We start from the raw sequence: 27,631 nt of genomic DNA, 5'->3' as shown, positions 1-27,631 counted from the left end.
ACAATGCAAGAGCTGTGTTACAGACAGCTTTCACAGAGGCCAGGAGGCTGTCTGTCCTGCACTTAAAATTACAATCACTGACCCAACTCCAAAGAAGCAGAAAACTACTGTTAATCAAGATGATTTAATGTGAGATAATATCTTTAATACTGGCATGAGAGTAGACAGACTCTTTTCTTCCCACGATGGGTGAAATAGAAACGCAGAGGCCCTGTTCAGACCTGGTATTAACATTCGTGAGAGAGAGAGAGAGAAAGAGAGCAAGCAGTGTCAGGAGGGGCTGAATCAATCGATGCTGTGAGTAGATCTACTATCATGAAAAATGTTAAATAAAAGTATCAGTCATTGTGAGGTTATCAGTGTTGAAATTGTGGTGGTGACCACAAACAAATCAACATATGGGCACTGAGAAGCGTACAAATTGTGCATATGATTCAACTGTAGCAGGTCAGATGTTGTCAGCTGACTAGGTGGTCCATGGCGTGTTGAAGTTGACAAGAGCAAAAACAATGTGCCACATGCGTCCCAGACCAACTTCCGAGGTGGTCTGAGTGATCGGATCTCAGGACTCATTCAGTTCTTATTTGGGGGCGTTCACACCTGTTCTTAGCACTGACCACTTGTGATTGGATCCCACAGGACAAATGTTAACACCAGGTCTGAACAGGGTAAAAAAAAGTAAAGATACCAGCACATAAACACGCTGCACTGACTCCAAACAAAGTTATAAAAGGGCCATACAGACTATTGGGGCGGGTCTCGGATTTTGATTATTAGATATTTGTCACAAATGCGAGAGCATGAGGCACATGTGTCGTCTTTACATACAATCAACAACAAGAAAAACCTTGATCACACTGCATGTCCCACTGTGAATGAAATGTAAATGACTTGTCACATTAGACAAAAGTATCTAGGAGATCATACAAGCTTCCACCCAGCACGTCCGAATGTGGCAATGTTCAAGCTGAAGCCAAAGATGCTCAGGGAGACGTGAGAGAGTCAAGGGAAGTAAAATGTGAGAATAGGAAGAGAAAAAAAGAGGACTAAAAATATTACATTGAGAAAAGAGGCAGACACAAGAGATGGATGAAGATAAATTAATAGAATATACAAAAATTAAATATAACAGTGGTTGCACTTTTCCCCATCTCTTTGCATAAAAATCGCAATTGTTGAGTTAACAAGCATAAGGAGAAACAGAGATCCTACCTGTCCGATCTCGGATGGCCAGGTTGTTCCCTTTCTTCAGGACGATATCCACCTGGTACATGGCTGGACTTGGAGGACGAGGTGGGGGTTCTGCATTACTGGGCCCCACTATGCTGATGCCCTGTGGAGTGAGGAGACAAAGGTTATTCAGGCCAGATAACTCCTGTATTAAAGTTTTTTATAGGCGGGGAAGAGAGAATAATAAGAAAAGGACAAGAAAGACAACTCTGCTTGAAGAAAGGAAAGAGAAGGAGAACAAGTGAACAAAGAAACTCAAAATAGTGGACATCCACATTAACATCCCTCCTGTGTAATCAGCAAGCATAGGACACATTGGACTCATTATATAGCTGCCATTTACTATTGGTCAATAACATTTATATACATTTTTTTATATTAAACATGTAACTTCTCTCAAACAAAACTATAACAAAAGACCTATAGTTTGATGAAGTTGTAAAGCAGTGTGGTATCATGGGAGATTTTGTCTTCACCACTATTGCTAATGAAAATCGACCTGACGCGAATCATGATCCATTGTGAGTGACCTATACAGGTGAAGGGAAAGAAGTTGACTGAATTTTGCAGTAGGATCACCGTGCTCTGAATAAATCACATTCAGTAGAGCAAAAAAACCTCAGTAAGATCAGACTAGAAACATAAACAGTGAAATTGTTCATGCTTGATTTGATGTAAGATTAAATTTGTATATTACATAACATATGTAGCATTTGTACGGTCGCCTGATACCGATAGGAAGCACGGAACCTCCCTCGGAAGCGTCTGAGTGTCAGGCTACTGAAGGGGTCATCGGTGTGGCTCTGCATGTCAGGCTGTAGCCCTGAGGTCAGTACTGTACTCCACTCTGACAGGGATTCCCCACTGGCCCTAATCGTGGATCCCCGGGGAAGTAGAGGCCCATTAGCAAGCCACACAATGAACCGGGCTGTGCTCCGAGATGCACTGAAGCTTACTTTCTTTCTCCATCTCTTGCTCATCTTATTCTCCCGCCCTCATTTCTCTTCCTCACCCATTAGAAGATCCATGCGTGGGCACTCCTGTCGTTTCTCCCCAGCTCCCGTACTCTGACATGAGACTAAGAATATCCACGAAGGATAGGGAAAAACGCTTGTGGGCCACTGGAAGGCTCCAATCACACTATAAGGCTAAAAGCATAAGAGCAACTCCCACCAGGGAGGAGCAGGCAGATCTGCAAACAACTAAGAACAAGATTAGGCTGCAAATGGAGAAAGAAAAAGACGACGACCCACAAGTAGACCCCTGTATTAACACTGCCATTAAAATGCACACTCTGATAATGGGGCTTTCATTACATTTCCTGAGACTATTAGCAGTGAGTGTTTCCCTCAAGAATAATGTCTGACTGACCTAAAATGTTAAATTACCCTTTAATCAGTTTGTTTATTTTGCAGCCGTGACCTACAAGTCCCTGTAATAACACAGAAGGATGGGGGAGATCCATATATTTCTGTGTATGATGGTGCAGTCATACTTCAAAGACTGTAAATTACAAAGTTTCTATGTTACATGCTCAAACAGCCCACAGTGTGTTTTTCTTGATGAGGCATGATGGGGCAATATTGGGTTGATGATATGATGGTGCTGCACTGCTCATTCCATTCTTAAGTGACCGCCGTGCACTGAGGCTACAGGTTAATAATGGTGAGTGTAATTACACTGTGGTCCATGCGGTCCCAATGTATTGTAGCAATTATCTTGAGCTGCCCTCGGAGATGACTGTGATGAAGATCTTGCTTAACAATCTTTCTCTTTGCGTGAGGATATAGAGATTTGTAAATATGAGAAACAAACTACTGGAAATGAGCAAGAACTTGTAGCAGTGATTCTAGGGGAGACATTTGTTTTATAGTATGGATTTTATTAAAACGTATTAAAGTACACTTTGTAAACATTAGGGCGTAGAAAATCTCAATGTTATGTTTCTCTATATCCAACCCTGCCTGCCCCGCTGCAAAAAGTACTAATACAATTAATATTAATAATAAAAATATACTATGATAATCATTATTATATTCATTTTGTTTTACTTATTCTTTTAATATACTTGCCTACTTTTCATCAATACTTCTATTCAAAATGTTATGTCAAGGAATGTAAAAGTCACCAACCAACCAACCAAATAATAAATTACTCCAGTTCCCAGCAAGTGTATTTGAGTGCTGGCAGCCCAATGACAAAGTGTTATTATAACTGTTACCACACGTTCAAGTGCAATAATATATAATTTAAGCATGATTATGTATATCATAATTTTAACAGTATGTGTAGACCATAGTGTGGAATACACACAGCAGAATTCAAGGCTAAAACTGCTGGGTGAAAAATGTAAAGTGTAAAGCTTGAAACTTCAAAATCTCAATGGAAAAAGTGAACCCCAGCACAATTTTACCTTAACAGCACCTGCTGAAAGAGGGACTAGAGGCAATCTTCTGGGCAAAGTAAAAACTGAAATAAATCTAAACCACCAAAATGTTTGCCGTTAGATAACAGGTGCACCGGCTCAGCAAATGTCGGAGGGAAACGAATGTGAACATCAGGGACAGACAGAGCTGTAGCTTTGTGATTGGATGGGATAAAAGTATCGGAGCGTATAAGTCACTGTAATTGAACTGCATGTGGATATACGACCAATGGGACTGGACAACAACTGCAGGGGACTGACCATCTTAGATTAAGCCCCTTTTGTCTGTGAAAAAATAATAAACAAACAGAGACACACGCAGAGAAAAACCACCATGTCAGGTTGGGTCACATCATAACACAAAGCAATTAGGAAGGAGATGGAAATCGCCAAAAACCCTCTGCCCACAGAAAATGCCAGTGCACGTGTTTTATGCTTCTGTTGCATTTGTATAAAATCTTCAGTGCTATGTATTTTTAGATTGTCTGTATTTATTGTGTGTATCCTGCCCAGTGCCACTAACAGACACAAGACGCATACACACATGGATGCACACAAACATAATAGGGAGGAGAGGATTTGAAATGGATTTGCAGGCTGTTTGTGTTGGCGACAGTTTACACGATGGGATCAATGAAATATTTTCTAAAACAGGCAGCGGAGTTACAACTGTGCACAAGGGACAAAACGAGCAGTTAAAGACTAAGGTTTGCTTTGTGTTGCATGTTCAAACTCATGAACAGTGAAAGTGACATTTGCAGGATGAGCAGCTTGACTCAGAAACATCAACACCATCTCACAAATGCTTATTTTTTTTCCCCAATTGATCATTATGAGGATGGATGATATGCAGCAGTAGTTTAAAGTCTCTTAACTTTTTCTAAAGGCGCTGATATCGCCACTTCTTTCCAGGAAAACTAATCAAATGGGGGTAGGACTTGGCATCCTGGTATCCACGAAAATGGAGGAAACAGTTTGTTCTGGCTTTGTCTGTCTATGACGAGCAGTTCGAGATGTCAGAAAGAAAGTATCTCAACTAAGACAGAAGAGCCTATTTGCCGGAAAGGATCTGCCAGAGACTGAATGCTTCAGGTGTTTTTGTCATTGAAACTAAACCCAAGCACAGCACTTTTAATAACATGCTCCCCAAGAGAAAAAACACAATATGGACAAACTGCCTAATAAACTCATCTTTTCCCTTTGGAAGCTCAGCTTTTGCCAAATATTATAACAGAAGATACTTAGAAAAACATATTATTTCTTCTGCTGTTAAGGAGTAATTCAGATTGTAAAATGTTTACACAGTTCTGTGGATTAAGTCTTGGACAGACTAGTGACTTTACTCCTAACTTTACTCCTCTACAATGAGACTTTAAGCTCCAGAGAAGACAACATATCAGAAGCCTGGTGGGTCACTGCAGCAAACCAATGCATCCTGTGTGTGGGAGTACATCATCACTAAAGATGAAACCTGTAACCTTATTTGCAAAATACGCACAGTCGTTCTGAATTACAACAGAAGAAAAGAACAACAAGTGGCGTGTACCATCATCTGAAAAGGCATCAACTAATGCAATCTGAGGAGCCATCCAACTCCATAGCAACTTCACCAAAGATGGCTGCGAATCACCAATTTGCTGGTGAATTTTGATGTCAAAGCAGTACACAGAGACAGCTTCAGAACATCTATGCGTAGGTAAACCTAGTTATTAATATTCATTAGAGGTGAGGATGTACAAAGCAAAAACTGAGCCTGAGACTGAGCACCTGCTTATTGTCCCATACACTGTTGCAGCTAAATGCAACCTATATCTCTTTTTGATCTGTGTAAATGATATTCATTTGAGCTGAATACAGATAGTAGCAAACCTTTCCTTCTCCTGAGGTTTAATTGACGATTTGTTGACTAACAAAAGCAAAGTCATTTAAGGAAACCAATGAGAAACCAAAACACTGACACAACATAAAAGACACATGCACAGATTCTGGGTTTTTCAATAATCATCTCAGCGGTGCATCCTTTGGTCCACTAGACTTTCCTCTGTACGGTGAGGCCTCAGTTAAAAAGACACACACTCCAAAGACACACACTAAAAACACCTTTGCAATGAGAGAAGTGGAGAATAAGAGTAGAGAGAGAGGAAAGGAAAGGCAGCCAAGATCCATCCCACTCCACCAGCTCTGTGTCATGTTTCTTTGAAGCTGACAGAGAAGCAAACAAAAGCTTCCACGACCCACTTTCCAGGCTCTTTTCAGTCCCAGTCAGCAATGAGCTATTTGTAAAAGACCTTACTGATCAGTGTGTGTCTGACTGGACAAGAGAGCTACGACTTTAGAAACCACATCCAATTCGACAAATCAATTCACTACAACTAAAAGAAAAACACACTGCAAATTCTCCCAAAACAGCTAATTTAACTTCCTGCTAGTGCCACAGAAAACAAAGGAAGTGTATCCAGGGAACACAAAAACACAGGTTTCTGTAATTGGTGGTGTTGAAGGTATTCGCAGCACACGGGTGGCAAAATTGAGGATACATTTTTTTAATTGGCTTCAGTTTTATGTGCATGTGTTTTATTATATTGCAGTGCATTGAGATCTCAGGGTCCCCATAGAGAAAGACTAGAAATGTCGCCCTGCAGTTATATGCCTTCATCAAGCAGTACAGTTTTAGTCGACACACATTTTTATTTCCACACTCATACGAGTTCACAGAGACCTTTGACCACTGTAATCGAATCAGTTCATCTTGGTGTCTCAGTGTCAACTGGTCAAAATTTCAAAGAAATTGCCGAAAAAACATACTTGAGAAATCAAGTTCAAGAGGCCAAATGATCAATTGTTCCGGAGGGATTTTTAAAGATAACACTTTCATGAAGTTGGAGGTCCGAGTGACCTTGACCTTTGACCTCCAAATCCTTATCAGGTCATCCTTGATCTAAGTAAATGTTTGTAGAGACCAAATTTGAAGAGGTTCCTTCAAGGTGTTCTAAAGATATTGTGTTGAGAAGAATGAGATGGACAACCTGAAAACCTAATGCCTCCGGCCACTGGCTGTCGACGGCGTGCATGAGAACAGGTAAATTTAGTGAATTATTTTCACAGACAAAAACTTGTATTTAAAGGGGACATAGCATGCCCATTTTACCACAAGTTGATATGGTTCCTTGGGGTCTTAATGAAATGTCTGTAACATACTTTGGTCAAAATACCACAAGGATCATATAAAACAGCACCCTTTTTACCCTGTCTAAAACAGCCCTCCACAGAGTGACCTGTTTTGAGTGCCTGTTCCTTTAAATGCTAGTGAGCCAGCTCCCCCTCCCCCCATGATTTTAAACGATATTTTATATGATATAAATTATCAAATATGCATCCCATACTTTGTATTCCCCTTCTGTTGTCCTGGAGTTTTAATTTTCCCAATCACATAATTAAATGTCCCCCTCTGCCCATCCACTACAAGCACACAAGCAGACAGACAGAGAGAGAAAGAGAGGGGTGGGGGGGGGGCTATGAAGACCATCATTTACCCCCGAACCCCGACATTCAACGGGTATAACAACAAGCGGAGAAAGCAGAATCGCGGGCTGACCTTATATATACAGTCTATGGGGCTGACCAGCGCGGAGAAATGCGCGTCCCGTGTGAACAGCCAGGCGGCTGCGCGCTTGAGAATGGCGCTGCGTGCCGCGCTTCCGCGTCCGGTGTAAACTCCGGCGTAACGAGTGGGGGCGGGGGATGATGTGGGGGGTGGGCCAAGGCCATGTAGGGAGACTTCCAGTGTATTGTGACGACACAAAACCCAGGAAGCTCATTCCAGTCACTCAAGCATGACGTTTCTGACTTAGAGGAACCATAACAAAACGCGCAGTGTTTTTTTCCAGAGTTTTGGGTTGGTAGACATGCCAGATACCCAAATTAATGTGTAGAAGCACTAACAAAGTGGAATTTTCATGATATGTCCCCTTTAAGCAAAGTTCAGCATAATTTACATATAAGAATTTATAGAAATACAATGTTTAATAAAGATCCAAAAACTTAGATCCTGTCCCATGAGCCGGATCTTTGTGTGTGAAACTGGGTGTGTGTATGTGTGAATAAATAACATCCAGCACCACAATGTAAATACAAGAAAATATTTCCATCAGTACACATTGTGGCATTGAGCCAGTGAGATTCAACTACAAGAGCACTTTACATTTACATTAAATAATCCCAGGAGATGCACACTGGAGAGTGCTCTGGGTATTTGGATACAAGCCTTCAGCGTTTCACAGAAAACCCTTCAGACTGATTCCCCACTGAATCATTTAAATATGAATCAATAGCTATTTCCTTTTCCAATAACTACACACTACTGTAATGGGACTAACAGGGTCCGGCCTTGCTGTGTGTGTGTTTGTTTGTGTGTGTGTGTGTCTGTGTGCATTTGTCCGTCCATCACAGTTTGTCCGTCGACGACAAAAGCTAAACCTTATAACAATAATGAGCACGGTTTTCAGCACAGAGACAGGAGCTGACCCTTCATCAATAAATAAGAGAGATGACGGATTGTGCTTCTGAAAGGAGAGAGAGAGAGTATAATATTCAATAGGATATTCCACACCAGCAGGCTGCAGCTTTTAGACACAGTGTGTATCTGCTGCTTATAGTGCAGGGAGCAGGTCACATGAGGGTTAGCAGCACATTATGAGGATGTGCAAAGTGTCAGTTCATTCCCAAGACATGTTACGATGCCTTAAAAACCACTAAGTCAAGGCAGGCTCACTTCCATTAACGGCCCCGAACCTCAATTAAAGTTCCGCTGTGTAACAGTGTACAACCGCACAGGCACAAAGGCACACAGGCACACACACACACACACAGAAGAGTTTTAGTTACACAAAGAGAAATTAAGTGAAACAGAAAACTATGGTTTTGTGTTAATTTAATGGATTTTATATCCCAGTTTACATTGCACTAAAAAATTGAATGTCGGAATCAATGACTTTTTTCACCATAGCCATTTGTTCTAAAGGGGAAAAAAACTTTTGGCCTTTTTCTGTGTGCCTCTTGCTTCTGAATCTTGTGTTGGCTGGCTGCAGTATAGGTCGAAAATTCACCTTCTTCCATGTTAATGTATGGGAAAGGGGAAATGGAACAAAGTAAAAAATCAAATTACATTAGAAATGAATTTTTCTCAAAGATGGTTTCTGTTATTTTAGCTAGGTATCACACTGATGTTTCTTCAAGTGTTCATTTTTCTGGTTAAGTGGCAGGAGATCTGCTAAATGTCCTGCTCTGAAAGGTTAAACCAAACTTTACATTGAGGTTAAACAAAAAGATTCAGGGAGTAATCGATGAAAAAACAGACTAACAAACTACTGCTTTTCACCGTCTCCCACCAAATTACAATACCAGTATGAGAGGCACAAACTTATCAGTTACTGGTAATCAACCAGAAAGAGATGCAGGTTTGTCTGCATGAGACACAAAACATTTAGGACGTTTGAATTAATGACCTAAATATCCGTACTCACTGTCTCCTAAAAAAAATGAAGCACACATTGAGCATGAGACCCTCAGGCCTCTTTTTCTTCAGTTAATAATTCAACCATGACACAGAAAACACTTTTTTGTTTTTCAGCAACACTTCCAACATCCACAACCTCCCAGATTTACAGGTGATGGCGATGCCTCATGACAATGTTGTTTTGAAAATTGTTCTTTACGATGTGCTTCCATGTCTTTAAGCGGAGAGCTGCAGTTTGATGTCGACAGCTGCATGAAACTAAGTGAAAAATGGCCTATGGGAGGAGAGTTTTACAAAAGTTCACACATCACAACAAGACTGCTTCAAAAACTCCAACCAGAGTCATATATTTCTTATCCTGGATTATACATGGTGACAGCAGTGTTATGGAGGAGGAAGCCTGTATTTAGCCGAGGGCACCGAGAGGAGCCAGACTCTCTTTTCTCACCGTGATGGCAGGTCATTTCCAGCCTCTACACCTCCCTTCCTGCATAACAATTACTTTATATTTCTGCTTTGCTCATTAACAAGGAGATCATGACAGTTCTCCGTCTGTTAGTGGAGATGCCTCTTCCTGCTTCCAATATAATACTAATATTCGTCTCCCCCTTTTTAATGGAATGAAATCCTTCTCCGACCATCCATTTCTCTGTCCGAGAATCTTGTCTCGTATTTTATTTATGGTTTTCTACAGTGGTGCTCCAGGCTGAAAAACTTTGAGTTTGAGTTTACGGATAATGAATGGAGGGTTTTCTGCATAAGCCGTGATAAACTATTTCCATTTTCGCCATTTGGAAAGCAACTTGCTCATGTGCTCATATTTTTAGGGGATATCTGAAATGATCAAAGTTAATGACTTAAAGTCCTAGAGGCCATAACTGAGGAGATTAGACGCATTTGTCACTGTGCCATCTGAAAAAAAAGCTCTGATACAATACATTTAACAAACCACAGTATGAGCCTATCAAATTAAATGAGGCTCTCTAATATAATATTGATCCATTTTGAGAGCAAGGTAATTCAGCTCAGGTGATTCATCACAGTTCTAAATAATCCATCAAATCAGCCGACACCAAACACGCACACAAACACACAATACAAAAAATACGAGGCGAGGTGGTAACAAAATCTACTAATGATGTGACGATAAGCATCCAACCTTCCATTCAAAACCTCCACTGTGGGTTTAATCATCAGCGAAAAACGTTTTACAGCAGTAGTTCGAGGTCAGGTGACTCATTCAAGAGTACAATGAAATGAAATGTTGCTGTTGATAGATGGCTTTTACCGGTTTTGTTCATTGACACTGTGATGGATCACTGCAGCACAGTGGTGCAGCGGATCGCTCTGTCTCCTTCGAACCTGTCAGCCGACCCGGGTCTCTCTGTGAGGAGTTTGCACGTTCTCCCTGTGTCTGTCTTCTCAGAGCGCTCCGGCTTCCTCCCACAGTCCAAACACATGCAGCTTTGATAAGTACTTAAGTGCACTTGGAAGTCAAAGTGAATTTATTGTCTCTGTATGTCAGCCCTGCAATACGCTGGTGACTTGACCACAATGTCAGCTGGGATTGACTCCAGCCCACCCCCCTCAAGGGATAAGAGTAGATAATGGATGGATGGACACTGTGATGGATGATTTCCTTAGCCACCAGATCCTTTCTTTAAGCCACGCTAATGGCCCAACAGAGGTTTATCTCTCAGAGTTTAAAAGATAATTCAGTGTGTTTCAGTGACTATTAACAATTGTAATCATTGAATGTGTTATTTAAGCTCTTGGCAGGACTATGAATGTGTGGTGATGTGAAATGATCACTTCACAATAAAAGAAAACTGGAAAGGAAATGCACTTCACCGAGCAGAACTGACAGCAGAGGTTAGAAAAACTGGCACATGCTGCTGAAGTTGTTTCCTCGAGGGCGTGAGGTCTTGTGCGGGCAAATCCATAAAATGCAAGTTGCTACACAACCGCATAAAAGAAATAAATAAATAAAAAACACATTTATCTGTTTGAAGTAAAAGAAAACCCTCCCCACCATGACACACAAACAATATTGAATAAAGGTGAACAGGCACAGTGAGTGCAACGTAAAGATAGGCTGAGCATAATGCTGCTCCCAGTCGGAGGTGATATTTCACAGGCCAATACAGGAATACCAATATTTATCTCCGTAGTTTTATTACAGCCACAGAGCCTCGGAACAAGTTTTGTCTCCACAGGAAATATATTCATCCATTTAACTACCATTTCAAGGTTTCCAAGATAAAAGAATGTAGGCTCAGCACTATACACCAATGAATCAACTTACACAAGGAGAAACACCGACACATTTTGCAAAGGCACATAGAAAATGCATCATACCCAAATGCTCCATTGCAATTTCAAGCCTCACCCTCTGCAATAACCACTGACTAGTAATACATCACAGGCTGACACACACACACACACACACACACACTATAGACACTTGTAAGGAAAGGACGGTTCTTGAGGTCTGTCAGTGAGGCCATATTAAACTGCGAGAAATGTGTCTTTCATATTGATCTATAAATAAGATGTACCGGGGAGGGAAATAGTGGAGAGGAAGATATTCAAGCCAGTAGGTTACAAACCATTACAGGCTTTCTCCCTCAAGCGCCTCCTGAAGTGAAATAAGAGTGTGACATCTTCAACAACATCTTGGGGGGTGAATCAGCATTAACATTGACTCACAGTGACTATATTCACCTCTGCCAAGGAGGTTGCATACATGTTTTCACCCGTGTCCATTTGTTGGTTTATTTGTTAGCAGGATTATGTTTTAACTACTGAAGCTATTTCCACCACACTGTGGAGGGATGGGGCTTGGGCCAGCATTACATTTGGTGCAGATGCTGATTCAGCAGCAAATACATTTTTCTATTGGTCTTTTCTATCCTAAAAAACCCTGACGTCAATTAATGAATAAAAAAACCCACATAAATGTAAAAACCCACACTGAGCCATATTTATATTCAGCAGGTCACATATTGAAAGGTGTTAGTCAGCAACTCAATGAATTTGTCACTTCAACAATGAAATGTGAATCATCATCTTTCTCTGCTGGCTCTTTTCTTCTGAATCATCCTACTCCCGCTCTTTCTCTCCACTTCCCCTCTCTCTCTCTCTCCCACAGTGAGACCATATGATTGTACCACAAAATCACTTTTCCCACTGCCACTACTGGGACTTATTACATTAATTTAAATATCTATCCCCATACCATATTTTTCCTGCAAACTAATAAAGCATTGATTTCTTTCTCATCGCCCCATGGCAGTAAACAAACTTGGACAAATGTTCTCAATTTCACTTTCCCTGCCAAAAGAGCAGCTCCATTAAATATCACTCTCTTCTCCCGAGAGTGTGCAGGTGGGCAACATGTAACATGACAAAACACAGAGCCAGTGGTGCGGACTCAAGTAGGTAGACAGCCAAAAGCCACTCAGCTAGATAATGAGGTCTTTGGTGTGCACTGTTCTACACAGTCTAGCGGCATATTGTAAGAGAGTGAGCTTTAAACTGAGATAATGAGTCTCTTGATGGAGTTGGTGTAATGTCCTGACGACAGCTGAAGCACTTACTCGTATCTTTGAGCAGATGACAGTTAAAGTCCTGATAAGTAGATGAGTCAACGGTGATCCCAGCATCAGAAACACTTCCTGGAAAATGTCTGGTAAGGCATCGGCGTGTACGTGAATCTATGTACCAATCAGTTTACACGTCTTTAGAGTATATTAGTTTCACCCAAAAGAAACTGCAATTTCCTTTCCTGGGAAATCCCCTCTTCTTCCCTACTGCAGAACAACAGTTGTGCTGTGCTGCAACTGTCAAGCACTGTTTCTAAAAAGAAGAAGTGATTTTCAGTAGTGTAGCCTTACTCACAGCTAGCTACAATTTCAGCAATTTGGCAGTAAAACCAGATAAACTTGAATTAGTCCCACAACGGGGAAATATGCATATCACGCTGGAAGGTCCCTCAAGTAGAACTGCACTACTCTGTTTGCGACTTCAGTTTCGAGGGGTGACACAATTGTTGAGTTAGTAGCATAGAACTGTTACAATATGTTAATGCACGGTATTGGATTGGTATCGGCCGAGATGCAAAGTCGTAATCGTTTCTACCGGAAATCAGTTTCGACTGAATCAGTTATGCTGGAAAAATCTTTATTTATATTCTTGCTCTGCAGACATAATCGATTACTACTAAACTCACATTTCCATGTGAATGTGACTGCTCTACTTGAATCGGATGCTAAAGTCAAAATAAATTCAGTTTTCTCCATCCCCATTATTCCCCATTATTAGCCCAGATGGTGACATTTCACAGACTATCAATGGATCATAAAAGAGAAAAGCCCAGTGAGGGGGAGATAGACTCATAAATGGAGAGAAGGTGATTAAAAAGTACAACGACACACTGACTCAGGGGGGAAAAAGACAAGTTCACTCGTTCAATGTCAGTTAAAGAAATGAGTTTTTCCTAATTATGGGCGTAATGTTTCAAACACGAAAAGATAGCATTCATAACATTATTGCAGTGAGCATGTGAATTGAAATTGGAAATAACATAACAAATTAGTTTTAACAAAAATAAGAATTTATACAGCAAGTCCAAACATGTCCAAAGTGTCAACATCAAACCCTAACTTTCTGGTTTTTAGTGTACAGCTTTATAGCCATAAACAAAATGGAAGCAGTGTGTGCTCGGTCCATAGCTTCTACATTAGCCCAAACTCCTCCTGCAATGTCACCACTCTACTCCAAAACCTGACAAAGGGGACAATGGAAAGGGTTCCAAGATTTACATTTTGCAAACAGAGGCGTGTTCACTGTGGCTTAGAAATAAATAAAATAAATGTGTCTAAAGCAGCAAGCACTGAAAACCGTCAATTAACAAAAGCTGAGAGCGAGAGTTTGCTCAGATTGATATTGATCTTTAATTAATCTAAAATGCAGTCTGATTGTGTTTAGCATTTGAAAAGTTGTGCTTCTTTGCTTAAATGGAAAATAGGTTCATATATTAAAAACATTTATCTTCTCGTACGGGCTTTCACAGCCACCTTGGTCGGTCTGGATCTTCAGACTGTTCAGTTTCGTCTGAACCAAAATAATAGGTGTGAAAGATGCCTCTGACCAGGGTCCGGACCAACAAGCCAAAATGTATCTGTCCAAAAGAGGTGGCCTTGTGACGGATTGCTCAGTTTGTTTTTAGAAAAAAATCTTGGGGATAATTTGAATTTCTGACCAGTCGCAGGAAGTCTAGACATTAAACAAATGAATAAGAAAAAGAAACAAAAGCAGTGTACAGAATTGCTTGTAGTCTTTGCCTCAGGCGACATTATGTTTGAGCGACGAGGACTTTCACTGGTACTATTACCATAATGATATTACACTGGCAACGATATTGATGAAAAGAACCGGTTCATTCAATTTCTCCATTCTAACGGAAAGATTCATATTTTTACCACACACTTTATTGAATTGAGGCAGCAAATACAGCCAACAGATTGACAAGAAGCTAATATCAGATGCAAGCCCATCTACAAACTAATCAGTGTCAAGTATAGTATATACAGGACGTACCCAAATCTGCAGTCCGCTCCCTGAATTACAATGTAAATCCCAAACTAACCAGATTAAATGTGAAGAATGTAACAAATACATTAAAATTGTTTCCCAACCATGATCCAAACAATACAGAGTCCTAGTGTTTACACTAATGTTTAACTGAAAACAGGAATTGCTGTTGTTGCTACAAAGTTATTATGTTGGAGTAGAAAAGGCAAAGTTCATCATTTGGGGATAAAACTGTGTGTTTTTATAGAATTGAGACAGAAAACTGCTCAATTACTAGTTTATTATCCTACATCGTCTTCACACCGAACATCACCTGTGAGCGATTCCTCTGTTGTAATAACAGCCGACAGTGAACACCTACTGGAAATGATTTATAGTCCACATGGTCAGGTTTTTCAGAAAGGTAGCCATCTTTGAATTCTCAATGCAGTAAGAACCCTGACTCAGCAAAACCATACTCATCTCCCCTTTGACCAACAACCCATAACTTATCAGATGACTGACTTCCAGAGGATTTTGTCTTACAGTCATCAACGCAAATTCATCCATGGCAGCAATCAATAGCTCTTTATACATCCGTGATATGAAAGAACTGCACTCCATAAGAGATGATTGAACGCCCACAGGGCTCTTAATTAAATAATAGGTCCTCAGGAATTGTCATTTAACAACCACAAACATTAATCCTCAAAAATCTTGCAGATGTCGTCACAAGAGAAAGCAAAGTGCATTTATCTTGCAGCTTTTATTGCCAGAATCAGACCCAGCAAGTTTAAGTCATTCATTCTCCAATCTTCAGCATGGAACCTTTTAAAATATGAAGATTTCTACCCAGAGTTTTTGGCAGCTCTTCTGGCTCAGGAAGCTGGAGATCATGAGCAATATCCACTGTTCAGCTGAGTTTTAAAGGGTGACAAGCTTTGTTTTTAACATATATGAACAACTTTAATAGTAAATTAATCAACACATGTGGCTGCAGAGGGCGCTGTTGCTCAGTAAAAGTTACATAGTGTTGCTTTAAGCTACAGAACAGTGAGTGAAAATACATTATTCATTATTATGTCATTTTGTTATGGATTGACACTTCCTCAATTGACCCATTTCCATTAGTGATCATGAACATCATCAGGGAGAGGAGTTCTCTCTCTCTCTCTCTGACACACAAAACCAACTCTGACAGTAAAGTCTGTCTCAGTCTGTGGTCATCTGCAGTTCTGGTAACTAAGACAATAACAAGAGCTCAGATGTGGCCTCCATCTGCAGACTCTGGGGCCGTTTGCTTGTACACGCATGAGTATTTGTGCACAAACACAGGGGAGTCAGAGGACCAGCTTAGGATGGAAGATGTGTCTGATTTGTGCTCCCTGTCAGTCTCATTTGAAATCCAGTACCAAGCAGGAGTGCTGCATGTATTCCTGTCGAAGAAAACCAGGGCACAGCCAGAGATTTTCATGTCCCGAGGACAGATGAGGCTTACTGCCGCTGGAGAAAAACAAGTGACGACACAATGATGAAACTGCAGGTATTTTCAAACATACTGCACATAACTAAACTCTGAATAGGATGTAGATGTAAGCTTATATCATACGCATATAGATATAACTGTAAATGTTATAATAATACGAAATGCAGGACAAATGCTATTCTTTCATTTGATGTTACACATGTACTATTTAAAAGACAACACTACAGAAACAAACACTACAAAATGTAAACAAAAATTCTGTTAATATGCAGCTTGAGTGTGCAGAGAGCCAATGCAAATGTGTGTGGGTGTATTAGTGTGTTCATGTGCATACCATTATGTAATGACTTCTCTGTACAATGCAGCAATGCTATGGGGAATTGTTGAACACTGTGGCTACACTTAAAAACCTACTTCATGGACAATAAGGTCTAATGTTAAGATTGTAATCCGTGGCATACAATAACACTGTACTTAAACTTATTCTCATACATAAACCTTTATATATATTACAGTATTCCTTTAGCTTTATTCAACATCACACATACATGAATGCACTGTGCTCATTAAGACACTGTGACCTATGCCTAAGAAATCAAGAAGCTGCCCCAGCTTCTGAAGGCCAGATAGGAAAGGCGTTGTCTTGTCTGATAAATACGCATGCTTACACACACAGAACATACAGACGATAAAACAGAAACACAATGTTTCTCACTCCAATGAACAAAAACACTGTGTCTGCAAAACTACTGAAGACTCACAAAGCTTCAGCCGGATAAAGGCTTTTTCTTAATACACAAAACTTAACACTGTCAGAATGTGAATATTTGCCCAGCTACTATCAAAGGAGTGACGAACCTGGGAGCGGCTCCTCATCATTGGTGGATTCCAGTTCCAAGATGCTGGGACCACGCCTTCAACCTACTATTATAAATATTGCACCTGTCATCCGTTCGGGGCGACTCTTGACTACCCCGAGCTACTGACTAAAAGCCGAGGCTGTGCATTGAGTGCCCATAGCTATGCTGTACCTTTTCATTGCTTCTAAATAAATACTTTTTGAACCAAACCCGACCCTTCTCATACCTAAGGATAAAAGAACACAACACTAACAGAGAGAGAAGATGTAAACAGACAGAAAGTGACAGATGAAACAAACAGGAAGTGGACACATCAAGTCCCTGTAGACCACAACAAGGCACCAGACTCAGCGCCCCATAACTATTAGAGTTCGTATCGCCACCGATTTCTAGAAATAATTCAATTCCTAATTACAAGATCCCAAGTCCATTTCATTTCTGATTGGATTAAACATCTATTTGATTTGTGATATTTCAATTACAATGCCAATTTAGCTTGAATGAGAAAAATATATTTAAAGAACTAAAGCTAATTTGTATAAGGAACACTCTAAACACTAAGAGATTTTAGTGTCAGTATTTCAAATTTTACTACTGAGGGAGTTGATAACTGAACGTGTAGCGTCTCCAGTTCACTTCGTGTAGCACCTGAACACTCTAGGAAACGAATACACCTCGGCCGTGAGTGAAGTGTGCACAGCTCGTCACTAGTGGCTCTGTTAGCCCAATTAAACAAACACTAATCATGTTGCCTAATCGCAGGGGTTGAGATACACGGTAAATAAATACAGTATGAGAAGAGAAATTATATGAGATAAGTGATTCATGTCTACACACAGGTTTCAAATGCCACTCCATGGAAATGTTTGCCTAAGTTAGCATGGCTCTAGTGTATTAATTATAATTTTCATATGAATTGATATTGAATCATTCAGATGATAGATTTGAACCGGAAATGATTAAATGCTCATCATCATTCTTAATTTTACCCCGGCTGCCCTCATGTGTGATTCTAATCTGACCCAGAACAGTAACCCACTTTCCATGCTTCCTACCAGCTGTGTCAAGACCCTCCTTTCCAGTTGGACCAGATGCCAGGGCTGAGCTGCGTGGCTTGGCCCACTTTGGGTTATGGTAAACTGGTCAGTCAAGTGATTAAACCCTGGGTCATATACTGGGAGGAGAGCAGAAGGGAGGATAGCCCCTTTATTGTAAATCCCATTATGAGCCAGATTAACTTGAAGTCTGTTAGTGTGTGTGTGTATATGTACAGTATGTAGGTGGGTTTAACCACTAGCTCCTGCATCCATGGTTAGTTATCGCTATGAAATACATCGATTTATTGCTGTCATGGATCTTAGTGACGTATTGCTTTGGTTTAGAGATTGTTTTATGTTTCTCAATGCCAATTTTTCTGTCGCATCAGGCTGGAAAGATTTGTGAACCAGTAGTGTAGAATATGGATTAGTGTTGCTCTTGTAAATCAGTTTTATTCAGTTAAAAACATTCAGTCTATTAAGTGTGTGTGAAAAAAAGGATGCTGGGGCGAGGGCTAAGGCAGTAAAAGCATGAGATTAAGAATTATATTGGGACGTGCTCTGGCCAAGTATTTAAGTGCAGTGAGATAAGCAAAGCAAAATATTCAAGATTTATTTACTGTCCGTATCTTTTATTTGATTATTTTGCCTTGGATATCTTGCGTCAAAAACAGTGTTTGACACATTGAACAATCTGAATATTATTTATACAATTGAATCTATCCAATAATTCCAGAAACCTAAATCTATCTGCCTGTTTGTCCTCTCAAATAGGTTCTGTAGGAGCGGCTGCAGGAACTGCACGACTGGCTTTACTTGCTGCGGTTCAATTACTGTTACAAGTACCATTCCAAACAAGCAGGTTGAGAACAGGGACTGCACCGGCACTATTTAAAGGAAGTAAAGCTGTTGTCTATGTGGTGAGTGTGTTGGCTTTGATAAGGGATCTGTTTGTTCTGGTCACAGATATCAGACATCCAGCCCTGTTTACAGTTGTACTCTGCTTGCACTGAGTGACTGAGTTAAACACTACATTTTAACCAGTTGTAGATAGTAGATATTTCATAATGATTATGTAGAAATGCTTTGCTGTACCTAAACATCCACAAAAAAGCAAAGTGACATTCAACACATCAACATGAACTGTGTAAGCTCTGAAGGTGTTAATACTACATCCTAATGCCTCTGCACTGGACTTCTCTTTGCAGCACAGTGTGCTGACAGGAAACTCATAATAAGTGGTGTGACAGGCACGTAGACACGGCCATATGAGACTTGAACTCTCAATCAATGGAGATGGAAAGACCGAGCTGGAGGAGGTGAAATAAGAGCGGGGGGGGGGAATGTGTTGAGCATCCAAGAGGGAGAGAAGAGAGACAGAATGGCAGCTTGGAGGCGAAGGTGTAGATTGATAAATGGAAAGTTGGGACTAAACAGTGCGGTTATGCGAGCGTGAAAGAAACGGGAAAGAGTTGTGGAAGATGGAAAATGAAGATAGGTAGAAAGACAGGAAACCTTTTTTTGCAGGAAAAACAGACAAACTGCCTCGATGAGATCGTAAACCAGGAAACAGCTATCACACATCAAACATACTTGGCAGACTGCTTAGCATTAGCATCTTCTTCCCTGTGTGTTTGTCACCCCTGGGATGTCAGCGTCAAATGTCGCCAGCATCGCAGACAGACAAGGTGGGCGCCCTGCTGTCAAACCAACCAGAGGCGAGCCGGTGCCAGCCGGAGATCACGCTGACACATCCTCTCTGAGCAGAGCACGTTCGTCGGGGAACATTGTTGATGGAGGTTTCCGTTTGCTGCCTCAGCAACTTCACAGCAGAGGACAGGCAGCCCCAACAAAAGATGCTTATGTGATCCTTTTTTGAAGCAAAACCATCCCACTACCAACCACAACAACATACAGCACTTTTCAGATAAATAATTCAACAGAATTTCCTGCAATGAAATAAACTTGAAATGTTGAATGTTATCTCTCATTAATTGTATCCATCATTAATACAATATAGTGTCTTGATTAACCGATTTACTCTGGAAAGGATGCTATGACAATAGGTGCATACTTAAAGTGTCAATGTCATTAGGTCTGTGATAACGCCAAAGAATTATTCACAGTATTCATACTATGAATCATAATAAATTCAAATACGAATAATAATGAGTCAGATTCTCAGTAGTTTGACTCAACTGCTAGGGACAAATTGTAGTAGTACTTCCAACAACAAGCCACTAACCAGGAAGACATGAATCACAGAATGACAACCACAAAAACTAATCTGAATTTATTTGACTGGAGTAAGTCAATAATTTGTCCTCCAAAGCAGTTCGGTTTTATGAAAATGAACCTGAGCTTTCAGGTCAGATATGCACTCGCCACTGTGTGTCACGATATTCATTGGCTGCACAGCCTACTGCAGTGCTAACCACTGCAAGAGGAAAGGTTCTAGGTTTGAACCTCCCGGCCACCTGGGTCTTCTGTGTGGAGTTTGCACGTTTTACAGCGTTGGTTTTCTCCCAGTGTTCCAGCTTCCTCTCACACAAAGAGTGAATGTTTGTTTGTCTCCATGTGTCAGCCCTGTGATAGACAGTCCACACTGTTCCCCGCCCCTTGCTCAATGTCAACTGGGTCAGGCTCCAGCCCCTCTGCGACCCTTCGAGAATAAGCAGTATAGCTATGGCAGTGTAGCAAATAGATGTATGGCCCTCAAGAGTGTGAAAATAAAATACCTATTATCATCTAATTTTAAATGCACTCTGGTGTGCTGCAGTCCCTTTTTGAAACATTTAACATTTTATTATACTGAACAAAAGCTCGCAGAGCCAGTAGTGGCATTAGCATTTTTTTGTCTTGTCATATCCTGCACCTTCTCCTGTAAATACTAATGAGACAGAGGGGAGATTCTGTCCATCATTTCTCTCATTCCTTACTCGAGGGATGTTTGTCTTTTTTTCCTCCCAAAGCGAAGATCCCTCTCTGAACCTGGAGAGAATGTGGGCTGCTATGTAAGGTATTAAATGCCCTGTATTAAATTACATCCATGGCATTTTATTGACTATGGGTGACAAGGCTAGGCCTCTACTCAGTATTGACTCCCCCGCAGCACCACAATCTCTCCTCACGGCCTGAGTCGTGATGCTTGATTAAAGATCTGGCGGGAGCTGCATCTTTTCAGATATACTCTGTGCATTGCAAACAGCAGCTCTGAAAGACTGTATAAGCGTTACATGATATGGTGCAGGGAATATTATTAAATAATGTGCACCAGAAACAGTTTGAGCTGCAGTATTTAGGATAAAGAAAAGTGTACAAAGCTACACTTCATATGATCCAAAACAATGTGCTGTGTTAAAGGTTAGGAACATGGACCAGATGGGCTGGCATCATTCTGACTATCCATTTATGTGCTGAAGATCTTCATGAAATGTGACTTTATGCTCTCATCAATTTAAGTCATTTTTGTGATGAAGAATCATGTGATGAATGTCTGAAATATGACTGCAAATTGAACATCCAAAGAAATCAGTCTTCCTTGTTTTTCTTACAAAGAGCAGTTTGTCTCTGTGCCAGCAAACACTACACCCCGGGAGGATAGTGCTACGCACCACGAGGATGGTGCAGATCCAACGCTGTCGTACCACCTCCACACTGGCAACTAGCAAACCAACTGGCAGAATGACAGCAGTGCCTTTACATCATTACCTCTGGGAACAAAAAATGCTAATATGGAGTGCTGAGAGGAATTGTAGGAGTGGATGTTATCAGTGCAATGAGCAGGTGATGAATGTGCCCGCTGATGAAAAGAGACAGAGATAGAAAGTGTGAGAGGAAGAGCAGAAAAACGGTCATAGGGAGATTCAATAAGTTTAACTGATTCCCTACATAGATACACAAGCCTGGTGACGTTCACTGTCATGGGAACACTTCATTTGAGAAATGCAGGGGTTTGTTTGTCGTTGATGCTGAAAAGCTGTTGAAAAACATCCACCTCCATAAACATCCTCCCTCGCTGTGTTTGCATAAAGAGGAAGGTGGCTTCAGCTTCACCCTCCAAGATAATACAGACCATGACATTTCATTCGATACTAAGAAATGAGCAAATCCACCAAGAGAGTGGTTTTCTAACAAGCTGCTTTCTTAAATGTGTTCAGTTATCATGGTGTAGAAGCCGATGAAACACTAAACACTAATCTATATGCTAAGCAACCAACAAACCAAATTCCTAAGTCAATCTATCTCATCTGCAATGAGCAAGAGCCTCCTCCTCGCCAGGTCTCCCCAACTGGGACATTTGCACAAGCTGCACATTTTGGCTGTAGCTGAAAGCTGCGAGTGCAGGTTGACAGGTGATCAGTCATGGTTTGAAAGTTCTTTTAAAATTCTCAAACTCATTTTTGGGGGCCGAGGAGCTGATCAATTTTATGATCCAGCAGCCAAAACTTTCAGAAAAAAGCCAAATGGCACGCCGGAGGAGTGCATACCTCCGGCAAAGGCTGAAAAGTCCCCTTAAATTAGCACGCACCAAATTTCACACAGTCGTGGATATCAGTTCCCTTAATCATTTTTTTAATCAAGATCCATAAATTATTTCCTGGGAAAAGGTTGAAAAGTTAATGGGATCCTCCCTGACCGTTTAGTTGTTTTTGGGTAATCTTACTTACAAACAAATATATACAAAAAAACAAACAACAAACAAATGGACAGTTCTTGGCAGGAAAAGCTATTTATCAACTTGCATCATAAATGCATTGAACGGAAAGTGCGCACAATTCTTTACAGCGCAGCAGATGCAATTTATATGACAAAATGAATGATTGAGTCATGCCTCAGACTCCACATAAAACTACTTCTCAAACACTAGTCTCTCCCAGGAGAACCCGAGTGTGCATTATGCATGCGCTGTACTGGATGTGTGAGCAGTAACAAGAAATACTACTCAGGAATTCATTCACAAGTTTTTTTAAAGTCATTTCTTTCAAGGGAGTGGAAATATTTAACTCATTTTAGATGACACAGACATTTTGAGGATGGATGTGAGGACTAGGTTTTCTCAAATGATTTTGCTCCACAAGCTGATCTTGGCAATGGATGAAAACTGTTCTTCAACAGAGGGCCGATGCTTGAGGAAAGTCTGCGACGTAGCCAGAATTTTAAATCTGCAGATAGTAGATACAAGTCCCACACATCTTCTCATCATTTCTCTTCACCTTCTTCAGGCTACCCCCTCCACTTCCACCTGCTGTGCTCTAGTCTTCTATCTTCCTGTGTTCATCCCTTTGTACCTTGCCTCCCTCCTCTATTGCGGCTGTGTTGCTCTCATTCTGGGCACGTTCACTTCTCAGCCCTTGGAACAGGAATTAAGAGAACACGGCTGCGTCTGGAGAGGGACTGGCAAAGAGATGTGGATCGGGAACACGGGCTGCAGGTGAGGGGGGTGGTGGACACACAAGTCTTCTCTCTTTACTCAAGGGAATGATTGCCTACAATTGGATCAATCTATCCTTTTTTTTAATCATTATCTGGTCAAGATGGAAGCACTAGGGGAAAGCTATCTGTCTTCAACTGCATCGATTTGTCTCAAGTTCTTCCTCCTTTACTCACACACTTGTGTTTTATATCCCTGTTTGTATCATCTTCTCTTCTCTGTCTTCCTGTAGTCTAACTAACAATTTCATGACATGCCATACCAGCAGCCAGATCAGGTTCCACACTATCAGAAACTCGACACGACACACCCACTGCACCTCCACCCCGCCGCCCACACACACACGGTGTAAAGATGGCCAGTGCCTTCTGTTGGAAACGCCGGCTGCAAATTGCCACTAACCACAGCAGGCACACTCGGGTTTATGGAAAGGCTTCAGGAAAATCTATTGTGCATGCAAATGTGTGAACGTGATGAAGTGATGGAAACATCTCACTCAGAACAATTTGAATCCCCTCATCACCTCATGCCACTCAGCTGTCTCTAATCCTCTGGACTCAAAGAACAACACGTTTGGCTTGATACTCAACACACCAGCAGGAGAATCAAGAAACAGAATACAACTACAATTAGCCAACATGGAACAAGAGCTGATAGGCAGACGAAACATTACTGTGTGTGTGTGTATGTGTGTGTGTGTGTGTGTGTGTGTGTGTGTGTTTACCTACAGTCAGGCTCCGTCCCACAGCTGAGAGAGGCAACGCTAACATCCAGACACTGAACACGCTCCACTGTACTGCTGCTGCTGCTGCTGCTGCTGGCTTACTCTCCTATATGAGACACCCACAGACCGGCTCCCTACCTAGCTTGCTCACACACACACACAGCAAAGGGCAACCAGCTGTGAGTCTTGCAAACTCAAAGTGCAGCCACTCAGACTCACAACTCTCCCTCACTCACACTCTCTCCCTCTATCTCTCCCCCCTCTCTCTCTCTCTCTCTCTCCCGCTCTCTGTCACTCATGCACCAACAACTGTGTGTAAATGTTCACAGTAGACAAACTAATCCACTGGGATGGAACAATATAAAAAACATTAATGGAGGCTCAATCACAAACTCACTTCCAGCTGCAGACATCTGCATACATTTATCCAGTGAGAGAGAGTTTTATCTTTGCCCCTCTACTCAGCTGGGCATTTTATAAAGATTACACACACACACACTTAACTGAACAATGTAACAAAGAGACAGTCACAGAACGCTGAGTGTGCGAGGATGAATTACAGAGACAAAGAAAGAATTGATGTACAATGGACTTGATGAGAGCAGCAGTAGCACTAATACGGGGGAACATGTAGTCCTCGATCGGTAAATGGACTAAAGTTGAATTGCAATTTATAGCAAAGTGCTTTACACCCTCGCTCTCATTCATCCACAACACACACCAACAATGCCATTGGTGGCCAGCAGGGGTACTTAGGATTCAGTGTCTTGCTCAAGTTTAAATTAAATTTCCCCTCGCATTTAAGGCGACAGTGTTTTGGCAATGCAACCTTTATTTATTTTTTTATTTATTTAATTTTTTTTTTTTTTAAAGGTCCCTAGTGCACCTTTTCCTTCACTCTTCTGTCTGGTTTTTATGCAGCTATATGATGGGACATCTTACACAGTTATAATACTGCATGAATGCCATTTTGGCAGACAAGAAAGAGCAAGCAAAATCACCTTCTGTTCAGACTTTGGAGCATTTATGCATCATTTCATGATGGTTACTCTATCTGCTTGCCTTGCAGTGACTGCGTCTAATGACTCCATTTACTGTAAATAACCCATATTAGACACTTAGCTGTGTTATCTATTTGGAGCAGTTCATTTACGAGTGAAACAGGAACAAATTCCTTTTAGAGTAGCTGAATTGATTGATTAGTCTTAATGTTGCATTTTAATTAGATATTATGCCAGCAAAACACTCATTTCCACATTTACCCATTTTCTTCTAGCTCTGTGTTACATTTAGTGAGCTGATGTGAACGGTGTTTCATCCTCAGCTTCTCATAATCACTGAACAATATGACATGAACTGTGGCGTTATTTTAAGTTTCTTTAGAACTACATCTGTGGTAAATGTTGATCAATCCAACAGTGTCCAGTGTTTCCCCAGGATAGAGTTGTGTGGGAGAAAAAGATTGCACGCACGCGCACGGCAAAAAGCATTGAGAACTAACAGTCATTTTCATTAAGACCTTTGGAACAATGTCTATACAACTACAGGAATATAAAATTATTTACTATCAAAACTACGTACATTTATAACAATCATAAATACCAAAGATTAAGAAAATTATTACCTATACATTACAACCTATTGCTGGTAAAGAACACACAAATAAAACTAAATAGCACAAATCCTCCTTGTGTATCACAAAAATATACAAACAGAACAACACACTATTGCATACTTACTGCTTCACTGTGTGTGTCGCTCTGTGAGAGTGAGTGTGGGCGGGGCCGGCCGAGGGCACGTGTGTGAGTGTAAACTCTGCCTCACTCTCAACTCACTAAATGTCTGACATTCTTATGTAAAAAAACACGCATGTGGTCACAGAAATTATCAAGTTCATGTGTATATATCGTATGAGAAGTCTATAAAGTAATCATCCAACAGTCCTACTCGGTGCTCGTTGTTATGTTGTTATGAAGAAAAGGAGTCAGCTCAGCAGCGGGGGTCATAATTCTGCAGCAGCGCACCCCCACTGCTAAATGCATGTATAGGGGCAGTGTTGTGCAAGTTCACACCTCTCATGAACTAGTTCAAAGTTCAGTTCATACAAGTAAACATGAATAGTTCACGTTCATAGTTCACCATTTAAATTCTGAACTAGTTCATAGTTCAGTTCATTTCATAGTTTTAAGGTGGAAAGTGAGAATGAAAGACTTAACTTGTTTTTTAAAGAAAACTTTATCCATCACTACCCCTTGCCTTAAACTGTACTTCATATGTATCAATTCCTAAAAGAAATGTTTTTAATTTGTTTTAATTATTGCTAATTTTGCCTGTTTATTTATTCATACCCTGCACGAGTTTGTCTACCTGTTGCTGGGAAATCATACCCTTGAAGGCTGCAGACAATGTGGTTTGGGTCATTTGGGGCTGTTGGCAGGGGGTCTTGGTCTTTTTTGACTTTCAATTACTTGGAGATAACTTTTTAGGCTAGCTGGATGCTTCAGCTCCACATGCCGTTTTAAATTAGATGCGGATGAGGCTGACGTCCGGACTTGCTTTTTCAGCGCAGGACAACACAATTTGCACAGAAAGGTGAGATTTTTACTGTCGGAATCTTTATCAGACAGTGTGTAAAAATCCCGCAAATAATAATAAGGTGCATCGGATGTAGTCGCTGAGTCTGCGTCTCTGCTTTCACTTGCCATTTTTATATGAGACCGAGAGCTGTTGTCTTGGAATACGTTGCTTGTTTGGACTACATGTGTGTGCGATGAATCATGGGTAACGTAGTGCGAAGTCAAGTTAGTTGGTTTAGGTTAGGCTACATTGCGGACATTGTACGGGCACTGAGCAACGACATGGTGCAAGCATTTGATTTAGACAGCGTCTCTCCTCAGGAGAAGGAAAACACTCCGTAACGTTTCAGCTAGACCTCAGATAATATGAACGTGTTCACCGTTCAAATTCATTATTTGTCATTAAGTTGCGTTCAATTCATCGTTCTCATAAAAATGAACGTGTTCAATGAACGCGTTCTTTTGAACTCGTTCATGCACAACACTGTATAGGGGACACACTGGTGTCATCTTTGCCATGTGTAATTATGCATTGAATTTCCTGCATTACATTGAATGCCTGCTAGGTTGCTAAATTGTTAGCTTCTGTAGCTTCTTCATTGATGTTAGTGATGCCTTTGCTCACGCCTGGGCCACACTGGCGACGTGAGCTTTGAACGTGTTTCGCCGAACATCTTGCTTTTCATTTATGAACCCATGTTATCAGGTTAGAGCGGCCATGCATGAGATACGCGCCATGGGCGCATGAGCCATGCTGGGCTTCTAGAGAG

The 27,631-nt window shown here is 41.0% G+C and overlaps 1 protein-coding gene across 2 annotated transcripts in view; it reads right to left on the bottom strand.

Annotated features, from left to right (window-relative positions):
- mctp1a (multiple C2 domains, transmembrane 1a) overlaps positions 1-27,631 on the bottom strand; it is a 142,303-nt gene that overhangs the window by 91,359 nt on the left and 23,313 nt on the right. For both annotated transcript variants that reach the window (XM_035165923.2, XM_035165924.2), the window contains exon 2: positions 1,213-1,333. In XM_035165923.2, coding sequence (XP_035021814.1) covers positions 1,213-1,333 — 121 coding nt within the window. The remainder of the gene's footprint in view (positions 1-1,212; positions 1,334-27,631) is intronic.

This window comes from Hippoglossus stenolepis, chromosome 9 (genome assembly GCF_022539355.2).
Source record: "Hippoglossus stenolepis isolate QCI-W04-F060 chromosome 9, HSTE1.2, whole genome shotgun sequence".
Classification (NCBI taxonomy): domain Eukaryota; kingdom Metazoa; phylum Chordata; class Actinopteri; order Pleuronectiformes; family Pleuronectidae; genus Hippoglossus; species Hippoglossus stenolepis.
Note: the sequence above shows the minus strand (reverse complement) of the source record. Positions and strands in the feature narration are given on the sequence as shown.